This window comes from Nothobranchius furzeri, chromosome 10 (genome assembly GCF_043380555.1).
Source record: "Nothobranchius furzeri strain GRZ-AD chromosome 10, NfurGRZ-RIMD1, whole genome shotgun sequence".
NCBI lineage: Eukaryota > Metazoa > Chordata > Actinopteri > Cyprinodontiformes > Nothobranchiidae > Nothobranchius > Nothobranchius furzeri.
In genome coordinates this window covers 49444499-49462745 of record NC_091750.1, presented here as the reverse complement: position 1 = coordinate 49462745, position 18247 = coordinate 49444499, and the positions used below count along the sequence as shown (strand labels likewise).

Here is an 18247-nt window from a genome sequence, read left to right as displayed (position 1 = left end):
TCAACGCAAACCACTTAGAACTTTTTATTGCAATTTACTCAAAACAAACTAATCTGAGGTTTAATGGCGACTCTCACACCCAAAAATAATCAACAAGATCTGCGAAACCTCAAATCGTAATTTGAGTTTGGCTCATTTATGCTTATTTAGATGTTTACTCAGACTTTAATTATAACTCTGGTGCAGAAGAAAGTAAAAAAAATAAACATCAGTTTACTTGGAGGTTTTAAGGGGCTCTTGCATTTGGAAAATAAATAACATTTTTGACTTGGATCTTTTATAGAATGAGATGATTTCTTAAAATTTAAATAAGTAATATTTTTTTGATTTTTGAGTTGTATTTTTTTAACTATATTTGATATGAAACACAATATTAATATAACTATAACTAGACATGAATAGAAAAATCAAGAACAACTTCAGTTGTTGGTCATGAAGTCTTTTTTTTGTAATGCCATATCGTTTTTGATAGGTAATAACCTACACTGTAAAAAATGGAATGTTGAATTCACATAACCAGGTTATGTCAGCTGGTTTCACTAAAAGTAACTAGTTTTAGTTACATTTAAAGAGTAATATACTTCATACGTTATGTGTATATGGTAAATATGGGGGGGGGGGGGGGGGTAATATACCGGTGCACCATTTCTTGGAACAGCACGTGTTGTTGGCTCTGGATTTAGTAACAGCAACTCGACACTACCACTGACGTGGATGTTTTATCTCCACAAATAACACAAGCATGGAGGAACTTCTGCTGTGTGGCTGAGTTGCTAATGCTAACGGTTAGCTTCTACTAGCTGAGACGTCTGCTGCTGTTTCTTGGATGTTAAAACAACAACGGCCTTCCTCGTTGAGTCGCGACGGTTGAGCCCATGAATGTTAAGTGACAGCGTGATGTAGATCTGTCAGGATTTTCAAACCCTAGAGTTTCACCATCTATTTTTTTTTATCAGAAGCTAAAGCAGGAAATAGGTGTAGGAGACTGTTTTCATGTTCAGCCTGTGTGAAAAATCTCAGAGTGACCGATTATAATCAGAAATGATCATTTAAAAATGTAATTGTAGTCAACCACACCTTTAAGCAGCTAGGTTTAGTGGAACCAGTTGACATGACTTGGTTAAATTCAACATTTTGTTTCGTACAGTGTAAGCTCCGGACACTTTCGAGCCTCTGTGACACAGATGTTTTATTCTTCTTGGTGCCTTTAAAAGGAAACAAGGTTAAATGTAAACACGATGAAACACACTGACATCATGTTCATGACACAAAAACAGGAAGCTTGATTCTTTCTGTCGAAAACAGCATTGATCAGCTTGTCGGCTTCATTTAGACATCCAGCTTTTTCCTCCATTACAACTGTAGATCATCCAATAGCTGTCAATAAAGGCTTCCCCTGACTGAACACACAGCCTCCCTTCTTTGGGGAAGAGTGTCTCTCCTAATCAGGCGCACCATTAGAAGCTTGCTGAAGAAAATAGCTTTTGATTGTTGCCCAGCTCTCGTCTGATTTGTGCAGCGGCTCACAGATGAAAAGTTAGCAGGCGAGTGCTGTTTGGTGCCACGTGTAGCGGCGTGGAATGAACTGATGCGAATGCACGGCGGGCAGCAGTCGAGGTCTGTTTGCATGTTCTCGCGTGTGCAAACTCACTCCTGTCCTTTGAACTTCATTCACATTTACAAAGGAAACACTGGAAGCCAGTCAGATTCTTTCACATCAGCTTGTTTGAATTTGTATTTTCAAAACAAACAATTTGTCCAGCAGTTGCTACGACCCTCACTTAGAAGCAGAAACGTAGACTTGGGGTGCTGTGGTGGCAGCCATCATATACAGTTTAATTCTGACAGCTGCAAATGGAAGAGAGGCGAGTAAATGATTATGAGCTGAGGCTAAGAGGTGGGCCGTTTGAGAGGCAGCCAGTCGCATTGTGGGCCTGTTTTTGTGTACTTAAACAGCCAGGGGGGGGGGGGGGGGGGGGTTAAAAGAGGAAATCACTTAGAGAAACGTCCACAAGTCGTCAGCATGTGGCAGAATGTGTCTGAAAATTCTAAATGTTTAATAAATAATAGCAACAAAATAAAAGACACGTGTGTGATTTGAACAATGTAGCCGCATCGTGGCGATTGTTACGATAATTAACTGCTATCAAACAAGAAACGTCATCTTTGTTCTGTGATGGGGCCGCTCTAGTCCTCCAGCTTCTGGCTTTTGACCGCAAATGGTTGAAATATTTATATAATGTCTGATTTGAGGCCGATAACAGACTGAATGAATTAATGCGTTGAGTGCTCTCACCGCCACAAACCAAACAGAGGACACGGGTTGTTTTGACTTGACCTTCGTCCATGCACAGCGTCTGGGGATGCTGCTGCATCTCCGTCCCATCTCATGCTTTCATTTGCAGCCGTCAGCCCAGTGTCGGCCCAGGAATAGCAATTCTGCCCGCTTCATTTTTAGCTAAATTCTCTAATTTTTTAGAGAGAATAGGTTTTTTATATGCTGCTGAAAGAGGCCTTTTATAAGTGAGGATTCGTTGTGCTTTGACTCCACCTACAGTTCCTATAGAGCACCACATGTTGTGTGTATTTTTGTCTGCATTGACCCTGAAGTGGGAGTGGGGGTCTCAGCTAATTACTAAATCCCAGTTCAGGGAAGGAACTCCATGCTCCTAAGGATTACTGGATAAATGGTTAAAAAATAAAGAGAGGGACCCTTGTGTGCACATTGTCACAGATTGCTGTGAGGATGTGGGAGACGTTTTCCATCACCAAGAGAGGACACTTTCACCCCACTCCCAGTGTTCGACAGACAGGAATGACAGCATGCTGACTTCCCTCTCCGTGACAGACCACTGCAGATGACATGATGCAGTTTGGATGTCTCACCGCGGTCTGCTTCTCACCCTAAACACTCCAACAGTTGTACAAAACAAGAAAACTCACTAAAGATGTAGAACGTGCAGTATTTTTTGAGTTTCTAAAGAAGTTGTCCTCTTTTTCTGGTACTTTTACCACATTTGCTTCCTCTCTTAAAGAGGTTTTTAATATTTGTTGATGTGGAGCTCTCTAAGAATGTCTCACAAGTTATTTATCGCTCTTTGCATGGCCTCGGTAAGGAGAAGCTGACTGGATTGACAAGCTAACAGCTAGTTCAAGTTGACCGAAGTGAATTACCACCTTTCTAAAACGACTTTAGTCTCAAAGCTGTCAATGCAGATTATGCAAATGCTGTTTTTATAAACTGTTACACCTTAGGGGTGAAACGGTGCACAAATTCAGATTCATAGTTTTGGGTACGGAACATTCAGTTTGGTAGAAAAGCGTACCAAGTTCCCACATGGATACGTAGTTCTGTAGCACACATTAGCCATTAGCAATGCAAGTGCTACATCTTTTCAAAATGACCCAGTCCACATCGGTGTGTGTGGTTACCAGAAATGGTTTTCCGTTGGCCAGAGCCGGCCCAAAGCATATTCGAACTAAGCGACTGCTTTGGGCCCCCACATCACCAGGGTGCCTCTAAGAGCACAAAGATGACAAGAGTAAAAAATGTTTAATGAATTTAAATATTACCAAATAAATTATATTTCACATAAAAAATACAATTTATCTGTGTTATTTTCTATAGTGTCATTTGGTTTCATTTTGTAGTGCAGCAGACTTGCAGGTTTCAAATTTTAAGAACGAAAAATAGTAAACCTAACTTTCCTATTGTAAATTCTGTGTTTGTCTGCTGATGTTTCTTTCAAATAGCAGAAATAATATACCACACTTAAGTTACACTCTTCATTTTAAAATGATAATTAATTTGAGCGTTTCTGTTGGTTTGCTGCTCCGATGAAGTTCAAATCAAAATCCACAATAACACGAGTTTTATGTAAGCTAATTATAGAAGAGGCTAATGGTAGTGGGAACATTACACAAATGGTCCAGCTGAAGGTCGGTTTTTGCTTGACGCGTCCGCGAGGTCCGCACGGCTCCGCGCGGAAAACTTGCGTCATTTTAACAACCATGCCCCTCCACCGCGCCTCCGCATGGCCCAAAATTTCCGCAACGCGCACCTAGGAAAATTTCTAACCACGCGGACGGTCGGATGCAGAAAAACATGGCGGACCGGCAAGAACTAGTATGGCAGAGGTTCGTAAATACAGACATTTGTATGATTCAGCTCTCAGAGATCACCGTGATCAACATGTTGTTAATAGTTCTTGGAGAGAAATAGCTCGCACTGTCGGAAAAGACGAGGACGCTGTTAAAAATGCTGAAATGCCATGTTGTAAACAGTCATTTTTACTTTTACTATGGTGTAGTGTTGGCTGCATGCCGTAGAGCTCCATGCTGCCCCGTTCAGTTTGGGAGAATATTGGCTCACCGCAGAGACGAGCCGCATAAACCATAAACGCTGCGAGTTGTGAAGCGTGTTCCAGCCGCGAGCCGCATCACCAAGCGGAAAGTGAATGCGTCAAGCATAAACCAAGCTTTAGGAATGATGAATCATCTGGTGTTGACTTGTTGATATGGGGGCCCCCAAGGGAAACCTGTTTAGGGTCCCACAAAGGCTTGGGCCGGCCCTGCCGTTGACTGAGAAGACCAGAAGTGAGCGGCTGTGAAAATGGATGGTTTTACGTGACGTATGTCCTGTTGCCTAGCAACCGTAACGATGCTAATCAGAGGTTAACGGCACCTGCCAGAGGAGCTGCCTCTGTCCTTAGTGAGAGGATATTTTCTACAGCTGGAGAAATTTCAACAGATCTGTCCTTTCAGCAGACAATGTGGACAAATGAATATTTCTATTAAAAATGCTGAAGGTTGAATGGACCTGAACAACTCTACAAGCTGGAAGTCTTAGTGCTGCATTTAAAGTTAATTTCCTAAAGATGAAAAATATTTTCAGAAGTACAGCCTGTTACTTCACTTACAGCAAGTATTGATGCTGCCATTCCCTAAATGGAAAATGTGTAAACTCTTTTACACTATTCATTTTGTTTTATACAATTATATGTTTTTGTAGAATTTACTGCAAGTAAAGTTTCTGTACCGAAGCATGAGATTAAAACCGACGTCGGACGAACGCGGGAGTTTAGGCGTATCATTACACCTCTATACGTGTTGTATCACACAATTATTCCAGCAGATGTATTATAATATTTCCACAGGAAGTTCCTCCATGTATGCAGAAATATTTATGCTAACAGACTAGTAGCATTGGTCTCCGTTTCTCCAAACTGAGGCTGATCAAAGAGCTAACTACATCTGGTAAAAAGCATATTATGTTATTAATATTATTAATAACTTAACAATAATAATAAATGTGCTTTTGCACTCACCTGATAATTCCAATAAGGTTATTTAATGACCACTTGAAGGCAGGATAGATGTATTCTTCGTGCCTGCAAAAAAAAATCATTTATCTATTTTAGAAAGCTTAAAATGATGTCGGTCTGGATACTTTTCTGTTATTCTTTGCAGCAGCAGGGCTTGAGTCAGGCTTTAAAGACACATTTTGCTGCCCTGATCTCCACGCTGCACAACAAGGACCGGTCCTGACTCCCTTTCAGAGAGGCAGAGCGGTTTCAGAGAGCGTAGCTTCAGGCAAGTAGTAGATCAGAGAGATCTGGCTACAGCACAGAGTTTACCCTAGCCTGGAGGTTAAGAGGAGCCAGCCCGTGCTCGGCTTTATGAGCTGCAGCCGAATGTGGTTGGAGCTTGGACTGGGTCCAGTTGGAGGTCAGGGAGGGTGGTCACTTTGTGTCTGGGATGGATTTCTGCATAAGAACAGAAAGAGAGGAAGGGATTTGTTTGGATAATCAGAGCCGCACAGCCTGGGCTAGTTTATGGAGCAGTCTGAAGAATAAATGATCATTTATTGCTTTATTGTTCAGGGTGATGGGTACTTTACTCAGCAGTAGTACACAAGTACTGAATAATATGCAGTTAAAAGTCCATTTCACTGCCTTTTTTATTTTTTAGCTCTGGTGCATTATAATAATACATGTTATTAAGATAGATTAATAAAGATGGCTGTGCCAGTTTTTTAATTTATTTATTTTTATCGTCTGCAGATTATTGCTCCACTTAAAAAACTTACGTGACAGGCACTTTCAAATTAAAGTTAATATCAGTCTCCTCCCAACACATTGATGAGGAGAGGAGAGGGAGTGCACAGAACTTCATCAGCCCTGTTCTCAGTGAGCTCGGGTCCATTCGTCCCTGATGCTAATCTGTGGAGTCCAGCTCGAGGCCAGGAGCACTTTAAATGTATTCGAAGTGGAGTAACATGAGCGGACATGCCAAGCCAGTCCTGCCTGTTTGGGTTTTTGTCTCAGGCTTTGGGAAAGATTTGACACATCAGGGAGGATGAGGCATCCCTTTGCTCCTCCACCACAAAGTTGGAGTTCCTCACAGCTGCTGGGAGCAGATGCTCTGAGGTTACAGGCCTTCAGGGACGTCACTGCTCTGCCCTCCAGGGGCTGCAGACAAAACATTGAAGAAACTTAGAAAAAAGCTTTTTTCTCACTTTTGTAGACTTTTGAGGTAAACTTTTTTTTTCATAAAACACTCTGAATTCATTTTAAAGATGTAAATATCATCCTCCTTTAATTTAAGTTTCTCTTTACATAGATCCTCGCTTCATGGTGAGTCACAGATTCCTTCAGACCGCTTAAGTCCAGTCAAAAGGCCAACGCTGTCATCTCTGAACCTGCTCAGGATGAGATTATCTGAGTCGACTGTCGATAACCGAGTGCCCTTTCTCAGTCCCAACCAGACCAGATCCCTCACAGGATCTAATCTGCATTAAATCATTTAGCGTGGTCTGTTAGCGTCCTCAGAAGGAAGAAAACACGAACTGATGTTTCATCCTGTAGCGTTTCAGAGCCGTTTTCCAACAGCGGCTGCAGTTAAATAGAAATAGGTTTATTTTTCACTGGGAAAATAAGAGCAGGAAAAAAGGGAAAAAGCAGGAATAAAATGTAAAGTAAAGAAAACAGAAGCTGGAGAATGGGTGAGTAAACCCAAGAAGAAATCATCTGTTAAAATTCATTAGCCAAGCCTTTCTGAACACAAAATGAAAAGACATTAAATATGTATTATTTATGAAATGTCTGTGCTCTCTGAAAAGGGTGTCTAGTGCTGTTAATTACTCAGCCATTCATTCAGAAAAGATTATTTCAAATGGAAAGTGAAAGCAAGGCCAGACGGCAAAAGAGCTGTTCGTTTCTTTTCGTGCTATTTTTAAATGACATTGGTGAAAATGGAGGAGCTAATTATGGTAGCTCTGGTACTCAAAGCTAAGTCGAGAGGCCACATGTCAGGTTTATTGACATCTTCTGTAGAGCGATGTAGCTCGATGGCTGCCGAGGAATCTGGCTGCCGCCGCCGCCTCAGGGGAGAGAGGAGGAAGTCAGTCCTCGCGTGCAGACATGAGAATAACTCCTGGAGATGGATTTTTATATTCCCCGGGCCCTGGTGTTTGTTGAGTGTGCAAATAAAAGGTTTATTCATGTTTATTCAGTTTCATTAGTCAATATTTGGTTGATGGTCACAATTCAGAATAAAAAGTTAGAATATTTTCTGTATTTTTTTACATCTTTAAGTTCCCAAAGTGAGTGTGATAAATGTTATTTTCCAAGCGGAGAGAAAAAGAAAAGTAGCACTTTTAAAGTTTGCGGCTCCTCCTTAAAAGCAGTCACCTGGCAAAGTGGGTCCAAGCGCAGGGCGTTTATCCACCCCGATGATGTCAGTAACTGATGACTGCTAGCCCCCCCTCATCGCCTCACAGTCAGCGCTGGTCACCGAGGGCAGGTTGGAGACGGGGTGGGTGCAGGGGAGATAATTATCAGTATAAATGAAGCCCTGCAAACGATTCGCACTGCTGGGTCCCCTGATCTAGTCTCCAAGGCAACCTCAACACGCTCATTTGTTTTGTAGATGAGTAATTACATCCAATTAGTGACCAGCAGAAAAAAAAAAAAGAAAAGGAGTCCAAGAAAGGCCCATTGTTCCGGATAGATTGTGTGAATATTAATAGTGGGACGGTCTGAGGCGCAGTGATATGATCTGTGATACTAATGCAGCTGTGAGCTCACTCTGCCCGCCGCCATGCTGCATAACTGATCAGATAGCCACTGATGAAAATATATGGCTCAGGAACATGTGTGTGTTTGTGTTTGAGCGCGTCTCGTTTTTCCGCCTGAGTGTGGCTTTTTACCTGGAACTCCCACACACACAGACAATGAAACAGCATGCCAGCTGCCAGTTCCTCACACTTTATTATTGGTTCAAATGTCACATAAAGTCAGGAAACGTTTCTCGATGTGACATCTGTAAGAAAAATAGTCACCATGCAGGCCGGCGGTACATTTCTGTAGCTTGAGCCGCCACCCACCATCACCGGCCCGCTATGTGGTAGCTGTCAGATCTGAACGCTGAAATGTGTAGGCCTGGTCCTCATTGTGCTCTGGAGCTGGCTTGAAGGACACAAATTTAACAGAACTGTACTTTTTTTTTTCAAAAAGATTTAGTTTTAGTGTTGATTATCAAAAAATTATGAACTGTTTTAAGCATCCTGTTGCTATTGTTAAACTAAAATTATTACCACAAATAAAATACTCATTATTCTGGAGGTAAATAATAGACATTAATCCTGTAAATAAAACAATACTTAACTCAAACCTCCTGTATTTCATCATAATATGACTTTTTATTTTTGTCAGTTTAATACAAATCCATTTTATCCTGTTAAAAAACCACATAATTACATTAAACAAATTACAGATTTAAAACAGATTATCAAAATCTGTTAATAAATACGGAGAAGGTTGAAGGTTTAAAGACAGAATCTGGGAGAAATCGGCATGAATGCTTTTGAGTGTCGTGTTTGTTGCCTGGAAACAGCTGAGCTGACAACAACACACTCAGGTAACACGGGGAAGTCACGACCAGCAGCCCAGAGTCCAGTCGTGTCCCAGATTACATCATCTGCTGTCTCCTGCAGTCTCTCTGCTCATGTTTTCGTCCTCGCCACAGCACTTTCACAACGCTTAATGTTGTAACCATTTGTCCATATTTGGCTTGTTGTTGTGTTCAGCATCGTTAGCTTTGCCACTTCTCATATGCCAAGCACACAGTGTGTAAAACGTTAGCCAGGAGGGGTGTGGCATGCTCTGCGAGAAGATCAAACATGGAGAGAACTTTATAAATCAGAAGTGTTTTGAACCCGTGCTGTGGACTTCTCCATGATTCATGTTAAAGCTTTGACAGAGGCTCTAAAGCTCAGTCATCCACATCAAAGTTCTCCTGTGTTGTGAGGGTTCTGGTGGTCTGAGGTGTTATTAATGCAATTTCAGTTGTCCCCCAGCTTAAGTTTCAATTCTATTTATTTGAGATATTCGGTAATGTGAGGCCTGTCAAAAATAAATACATAAATAAATAAAAAGAATCGTTTTAAGTGTTTGTTATTCACCACATTTTTATTCATTATATTCAGTTGTAAATAGAGCACAGTCACCGCAGAAAAAAAATTACTTCAAAGGAGAAATATCACACTGTAAAACTCAATAAATTGATATAACTCAACATTTTTGGTGAAACTGATTACATCAAAAAATTTGAGTTAATGAAATTGTTGAAATAACACTACTTAGTTGCTGTAGTTTCATATTTTTAAGAAAGATGAATGTATATTTTTAAAGTACATATATTTTTGTGTGTTCTCTGCTTCTTTTTTTCTTTCTTTGTTTAACCTGGTAAAATTTTTGACAACAACTTCTCATTTACAAACACAAGCTGGCAGAGAGCCTCGGAAAACAGTGCAAGAGAACAGCAACAGACATGAACACATTTAAGCAAAACAAATTTAAAACATACAAGAACTAAAAAATTACAATAAATAGAATAGTAGGCAGGCTTTAAAAAATTCTGAGTCTGGAATTGAGAAATGTGGGTACATATTCGCATGCATGCAGAGAAGCCATTACATTGTAAAGTCAAGTGAATGTGTGTGTTAATGTATGTCTATAAATAAGTGTGATCCTGGTGATCAACAGGAGAAGCAGTCAGTTACAAAAGTGATAAAGTTTAGATTTAAAGGTAGTAATAGATGTCAAAGTTGCAGGTTTCAGGGTGTTTTGTAAAGTATTCCAATCAAAGGCTTCTGCACAGCGGATTTGCAGCCAAAGGTAGTTTTTAGAGGTTTTGGGAACTATAAGCTTAATGTATTCACTAGACCTAGTGTGATATTTATTTTGGGCGAGGTGAAGAAGAGAGGACGGATAGAGAGGTGTGTTGCCCTGAATTGTCTTGTAGACAGACAAAGACAAGCCAGTGATGGAGTCTCTGGGTGTGAAGGGTGGCCCACCCACCAGAATGCTGGACATTTTTAGTTTATAGCACTAATCTAAATTAGGTATAAAATACTTAAAAATGTTAACCACCCTACACTGTTAGAGATTAATTTAATTAAAAATGACAATGTGGCAGGCAGGTGAAGGTGGAAGCTTACACCAACCCTGCATACCTAACAAACCCATAGCTACTGACAGCCAGTGAGAGTGGGAAAACCCAAAGTTAAGTCCAGATCATCTGGTGTGAACCACCACAATTTTAAAAACAGAACGGCACAGCCTAGTCATTCCTTCGACCGACCTCCTCACTTATGTTGCCAACATAATAGAACAAGTAACACCACGTTTGCAACACTGACTGAAGTAATAGCTAAGAACCCCCCACAATAAACATGCATTAACACCCCATAATGGAACAGAATAACTAAAAACATGACTACCCACAATGCACCTCATCCACCAGTTCTTCATTTCTGAAATCCACCAAATTTGCTTGTTTGTGGTTGTTTTTCATACAGGTAAAGAATAATATAAAAAATAATAAATAATAATTTCAGAATTTTTATTATTATTACTCATTCAAGTTAATTTGTTTTTTTATTTAGTTAAGTTATGCTTACTAACAAAATTAATTGCTCAGATTGATTAAAAAGTTTGAGTTCTAGTACAAGGACACTATTGAACTAACTCAACACATTTGAGTTCTAAAATCTTCACCTACTCAAAATGTTTGATAGTCTTATGGTATTTAAAACTATGTTGATGAAGTACTTAGCACAAAATCCCTCTCACATGAAGCAATCTCAGCAGTTTTGTTCTGGACCTTTTCAGTACCTTCCAGAATGAGCCATTTCAGGACTGTGTCATGTAAAAATAACATACTGGAGCTGGTCACACCCACCTGCCTTTTCCTCAGGCTGCTATAAGCTGAGAAGCTCCGATATCCAAGAGGGGCTCAGAGTAGAGCCACTCCTCCAGCTGCAGCTCTCTCTTGCACATGAGAGGTGGTTCTGTTGTAATTTCTCCAGTAGCCCAGTAGAAACAAACCAGGCCACCATCAGTCTGTGATTTCATGGCCTCCTTTGGCTCCCTCACATTGCTCTTTGCTTTACCTCCAAAGACATTACTCTCTGACTTTTACTTCCAGGTTCCACCATGATGCAAAAAAAAAGCAAACCTTGTTCTTTTTTCTAATTCTTGTTTTTAATTGACAGTCGGTGAACTGAAAAGGCTAACTGTTAGCCTTTATATTAGCTTCAGCACAAAATAGCTAACAGCTGTAAAAACAGGTAAAGAGCGCCCCCTAGAGCACCTATCCACTCCTGAAAACTGTTGGTCAGTATGGCGTTTAAAGCGTGCCACAACCCGTGCACGCGCATTGGGTCCACAGCGCGCGTGTGAACGGGACTCGCGAGCGCAAATATACATGGCAGCGCACGTGTGAACGGGACTCGCGCGCGTGTGAACGGGACTCGCGAGCGAAAATATACATGGCGAGAGGTCATTTGTGCACTGAGAGGGAGCAAATTGTGTCTGTGAGCGCACAAGGATGTGCACAAGTGACAAACCTGCGTGCGCGCGTTGTCAACGAGCACACGGCAGAGGAAAACGTGCGCGCGCGGCAGCCTCTGTGCGCGCTCGGCAGCCTCTGTGCGCGCTCGGTTTCTGACTCCTGCTCGCTCGGCTGTAAGGGCTTTTGGCACTCTGGAGGCGTGGCCTGTGGCAGATCTTCTCTGTCCTCTGATTGGTTAGTTCACCCCGCACTTTACCCTCTATCTATATAAAAAAGTCTGATGTTCAGTAGTTGCTGGCATAGCTCAGCTGGGAGAGCGGGTGACTCTCGCCCTGGAGGATCCAGGTTCGAGTCCGGGCAAGGAAAATGTAGTAGATGTCATGTTAGTTTTTCTTAATTTCAGGTATTTTACAGTTGTGACCGTTCAACTGTCATTAAACGTCCGAATGTTTGCTGGGCAGTGTTTTAAAAAGTGCACATAAGCTAGATGGTTTTAACCATATAAAATTACATTTTTTGTGATACTGGAAAAATACATACTGAAATAAAACTACTGATTGAAAACTTTATGACTGTGGTTGTACAATATATGACTCACTAATACACTGCAAACTCCCTTAGAGTGGGGCTTCCAGAGAGAGAGAGAGAGAGAGAGAGAGAGAGAGAGAGAGAGAGAGAGAGAGAGAGAGAGAGAGAGAGAGAGAGAGAGAGAGAGAGAGAGAGAGAGAGAGAGAGAGAGAGAGAGAGAGAGAGAGAGAGAGAGAGAGAGAGAGAGAGAGAGAGAGAGAGAGAGAGAGAGAGAGAGAGAGAGAGAGAGAGAGAGAGAGAGAGAGAGAGAGAGAGAGAGAGAGAGAGAGAGAGAGAGAGAGAGAGAGAGAGAAAAAAGTTCTTGCCTCATTAATGAATTGTTTATTTTTTTCAGTATTTAATTGACAAATTATCCTTTCAAATAATTAATTGATGAGTTGCATAATTGTCCATTTAGAATTGTTGAATGGACTTAGTCAAGTTTGGTGCACTTTATATATTTCAAAACATGTTTTTTTTTTATTTTAATGATGCATATAAATAATTTAAATGTTAATTTAATGAAATATTTCTATTTTTTCATTACCTCACCCTTGTTTTGACAAAAACGGGACCTTGCTGGATAATATCATGGAGAAACTATTTGTTCACAGTACATGGCTCAGTGAGGATCTGTGTAAAGGAGGAGATACTCAGAAATCTGTCTGCAGATTGTTACAACCCAGACTGGAAGTGGTGGGCTGTAATAAGAAAGGAGACCAAACAGAGGAGTGGGGGTTCAACAACTGATTTATTTAACAAAAGTAAGGATTTACTAAAGCAAGTTAGTGAACAGAAAATGGCCATCTCAAGGTTTTACTCGGATGTCCCTCAGCAGGGTGCAGCACTGTTGAAGGTCATCTGAATGAAAGCTTGATATGCAGTTTCTTTATGAAATGGACAATTATGTAACTCATCAATTAATTATTTGAAAGGATAATTTGTCAATTAAATACTGAAAAAAATAAACAATTCATTAATGAGGCAAGAACTTTTCTCTCTCTCTCTCTCTCTCTGGAAGCCCCACTCTAAGGGAGTTTGCAGTGTATTAGTGAGTCATATATTGTACAACCACAGTCATAAAGTTTTCAATCAGTAGTTTTATTTCAGTATGTATTTTTCCAGTATCACAAAAAATGTAATTTTATATGGTTAAAACCATCTAGCTTATGTGCACTTTTTAAAACACTGCCCAGCAAACATTCGGACGTTTAATGACAGTTGAACGGTCACAACTGTAAAATACCTGAAATTAAGAAAAATTAACATGACGTCTACTACATTTTCCTTGCCCGGACTCGAACCTGGATCCTCCGGGGCGAGAGTCACCCGCTCTCCCAGCTGAGCTATGCCAGCAACTACTGAACATCAGACTTTTTTATATAGATAGAGGGTAAAGTGCGGGGTGAACTAACCAATCAGAGGACAGACAAGATCTGCCACAGGCCACGCCTCCAGAGTGCCAAAAGCCCTTACAGCCGAGCGAGCAGGAGTCAGAAACCGAGCGCGCAGAGAGGCTGCCGAGCGCGCACAGAGGCTGCCGCGCGCGCACGTTTTCCTCTGCCGTGTGCTCGTTGACAACGCGCGCACGCAGGTTTGTCACTTGTGCACATCCTTGTGCGCTCACAGACACAGTTTGCTCCCTCTCAGTGCACAAATGACCTCTCGCCATGTATATTTTCGCTCGCGAGTCCCGTTCACACGCGCGCGAGTCCCGTTCACACGCGCGCTGTGGACCCAATGCGCGTGCACGGGTTGTGACACGGGTATGACGCGATAGGTCAGCAAAGGGCTGTTCCATGTGAAGTTGGTAAAGTTTCTACTAACACAATCACTGAACCCCACATTTAGGGGAATTGGTTAAATGGGTAAAAATGGCTTAGTGTCACTTTAATATACCAAAGAAACGAGAAAACAGTTAAACAATAAAATCAAGTTTTATGTCTCACTTCTACATACATTTACTGATTCTTTACTTCAGATAAAAACTCTACAATGTTCATTTCATTGAAATATTGTGTATGTAATGCATAATTGAGCTGGTAAAAAAATTAAATTTTGCTTTTTTATTTTAAAAAGTCATATTTTTGTGGCTCAAGTACTTTTAATTTGAAAAGTTTGGACACCACTTGCTAAAACAATTGCCACTCAAAATGGAATAATCCATTTTATTATACTTTGTTGGTCTTATATACTTACAATTCAACCCTTGTTGATGATAAAAAGTGGAGCGGTGCATCATGAAGCCTGCTTCCTGCAGCCACGTCTCAGTGAAACACATTAAAAGTGCATTTTTGTCAGAGGTAAAGCATTGCCTGCTTAGATCCAATAATTTAAATGTGTGATATAAATGGAGCACCTTCCTTATGAATTCCCAATAACTGGGTTTGTGCTATTGTCAGACGTTTCTTCCCCATTGTAATTATTCCATTGATCCAGTTTTACTCATTAGCAAGGCCAATCAATTTTCGGTGACATTTGTCTAAGTGAAGTAAATGGAATGATTGCTTCTTGAGCTTTGTTCAATGTGTCAGGCATTATGTGACGTACGTGGGAAGCCTGCCCTATTTGGAGCCTATAATTTGATGAGTGGGCAGACAGCCCACAAGTGGTGAGATCAGAGTGCTAAAAAGCATTGGCGGATAGAAACATGGCTGGTGCTTACATTTCATTTGGCAGAAGTGGACTGTCTCACTCTGGATGGGTAAAGGTGAAGTGCTTTTGAATGGCTATTTGCTCCAGAACCCAAATAATAAAAATAAAAACCACTAAAACCGCAGACGGAGAGAAACAAGCAGCAGAGGGAAACCCAGCACGGAGAAGCCGGCGTCAGCAGTCCCAGATTAACTCTTGTTATCAAAGAGGTGTGAGAAAGGAGCAGTTTTTTAATTGCACTCTTTATATGAGCAGCTTGTCTCAGATTAAGAGAACAAGCCATAAACGTCGGAACAACTTATTGCACGAAGACATTTTCTAAACTGTTGATAATCCGCCATCTGTGTCAAAGGCAGAACCGTTCAAAGGGGCCAATTTGAGACGCGCTCCGAGTACTTAGAGCACTTCAGACCGCTTATCATCAATAAACATGAACATCTCTGGATCTCGTTCACATAAAAGCCTTATCAGTTTTTACTGGGCTGAAAGGAGGCTGCGGATTGATTATTGATTAGTGCCATGTGTTTTCCGTCCTTCAGGTACGTCACCCAGGAATTGACCGTTTGAAAATGAGAAATGTATTGACCTGTTGTTGTTTGTTTGTTTTAAATGATTCTTCAGTTGTATCTCAGTCCTTTATCACTGCTTTAGGACAGGCCAATTATGTGAATGCCAAAATATCCAACCTGTTTATTTCCTTTTTAATGTTATTGGTCCATTTGAAAAGAGGCAAGGGATGAAGGGTTTAAACTAATTGCATCTTTTGTGGAAAGGATTTATGTGTCATCCAACACGGGGGGGGGGGGGGGGGGTATCTGGACACATGGTAGGAGCTGCTGGGGAGGGAGGGCAGGGAGGTCCAATTAAAGCAGACACAACCAAAAGGTATAATCTGGACACTTGACTTTGACGTTGACAAAAAGTTGATTTCCACAATGATGGAGTCCCCTCCCCTCCCCCTCCCCACCCTATACTGTATCTCCCAGGCCTCCCCGATTATGGGTTTTACTCTGCGCCCAGTGACCAGAGGGGGGGGCCCTGCTCCTTTGCTGACTATGGCTCCCTGGGGCCCCAAGCGGCTCAGATGCTGCACAGTGAGCATGCCACCTCCGCCTGCAACTCCCCCCTCCAGCACCTACACAGCCCGGATCAGTTTAAGAACCCAGGTTTGTATCTGAGCATCTATCTCATCCACTTTTTGGACTTTTCAGTTTTGATTCATGACATTGATCCATGCAGACGATTAAATCTTTTCTTTATTAAGAAACAACTTTTTATTTCCTTAAGACAAGAAGTTGTATATTTATCTATCCCCTTAAAAATATGAGATAAAAACATCTTGCTGACAAAATAGCATTGCATGTTCCTCCTTTTTTTTAAATGCTGTTTCTTTTTAGAGTTGTTTTCCTGCCCCTGCTTGCTCTATAAGGGGTCAACACACACACACACACACACACACAGAGAGAATGTAATCCTCCTTTTGCATGTGAAGACAACGATTAATGATGATGTCAGAGAGTACGCTGGCCTCTCAAACCACTCACAGGTTTATGGGGTGTTTTTTTTACAGCGACAGAAAACAAGTAAGGGTGGGAGTGAGGGCCATTTTTCAGCTGAACCCTTTAAGTATTGAACTTGTGGGCATGATTGTTGTTAATAGAGAGCATTTTTACATAACAGCCATTGGTGTACCACTCCTTTTATCTTTTGTGCTTTCCTTCATTTTCTCTTTTTGTGTAACGGTAGCAGTGAAAAGCAGAAGGGAAATAGCACAGAACATAATGGGATTATTATGAATTTATTCTGGGTCTAGCAGTCATTGTTAGCTAAATGATTTGCAATAAAATAAAATGCTGTTTTGATGAGGAGCTCATGGTGATCTTCTTGATGAAGCGACAGCGTTGTCCTCTTCTGATGCTGAAAGAAAAGAGAAACGTCTGTTTTAGTGGAATGTTTTTATTTCATCAGAAAGTGCTGACTGGAGATTTCTGACTTTAAAACTGTTTTTCTGTTTGCTGAACAGACTCTGTTTGGAGAAAAAGAGTCCACTGAGTATTGCTGCCTTTTTAAAACATCTCTAGATTTCATCTTAGTTCATGTGAAAGGTATTTTACAACCAGTTTTGTAATAACGACTAATTTTCAAGGACTTTTACAACAGAATATTAAGTAATTTATGAATATTTCTGGTAGAAATGTCCATGTAATGCACATTTGAATGCAGTTTAAAGGTGTGGAACACTGAAAAACCATTTTTTTATGATTATTTCTGATTATTATAGTCTATACACCTATCTCCTGCATTAGCTTCTGATAGAAACTCTAGGATTAGAAAAGGCTTACAGATCTATGTCACACAACTGTTGTTGGATTAGTGTCCAGGAAGCAGCAGAGAACGTCTCAGCTAGTAGAAGCTAACTGTTAGCATTAGCAACTCCACCACTTGGCAGAACTCTTTCAGGCCTGTGTTATTTGTGGAGATAAAAAGTCCATGCTGCATGAAGAAAAAAGATGCAGTGGTAGAGTTGCGTTGCTGCTATCCAGTCAGAGACGAGATGTGCAAATATCAGGAAGTAAGACTTCAGATTGTGGCATTTGAAGCACAGGCATAAATACGTAGAAACCCCGTGGACTGGTGCTGCTTACTGGAGCCGCCGTAGTGGCTGGCCGCCATCTTAGTTGGGTCTCCATTCGCCCCCAGTGCATTAATTTCTACTGAGGAAGGTACTTACCCAACTGAAAAGCACATTTTATCAAGCTTTTTTCAGACCTATGCTATGGCATTATAATTACAAGATAAATATAATTAAACAAAATACTTAAATATATTCAATCCCATCAGGTAGGCACAAAAAGTCAATAGTTGTGCCACGTGATCTGTTTTCAATAGTACACCCATTGTTGCAATAGTAGGCTGCACATAAACCAGACAGATGTTCATTCTGCATTGACTTTGGAGAGTGAGGACATCCATCCAAGATGGCGGTGACTCTGTTATGCTCTCTAATAGATAGTAGCTTCTGGTCTAAAGCTACTATCTTCTCCAGCTGACTTGTACGCATCTGAGCGTTTCCCCCCAGAGTACAACTTAGAAGGCATTCATTCCTACTAGAGACTACTGCAAATGTATTGATTAAACAAGTAAACCACATCTTTAAAGGGTTATAAAA

The 18247-nt window shown here is 41.0% G+C and overlaps 1 protein-coding gene across 16 annotated transcripts in view; it reads left to right on the top strand.

The window, feature by feature from the left end:
* msi2b (musashi RNA-binding protein 2b) overlaps window positions 1–18247 on the top strand; it is a 337759-nt gene that overhangs the window by 303380 nt on the left and 16132 nt on the right. For 9 of the 16 annotated variants that reach the window (XM_015961072.3, XM_015961070.3, XM_015961064.3 and 6 more), the window contains one exon: window positions 16065–16244. The exons of the other annotated variants lie outside the window; for them this stretch is intronic. In XM_015961072.3, the coding sequence (XP_015816558.1) occupies window positions 16065–16244 (180 nt within the window). The remainder of the gene's footprint in view (window positions 1–16064; window positions 16245–18247) is intronic. 16 annotated transcript variants of the gene reach the window in all.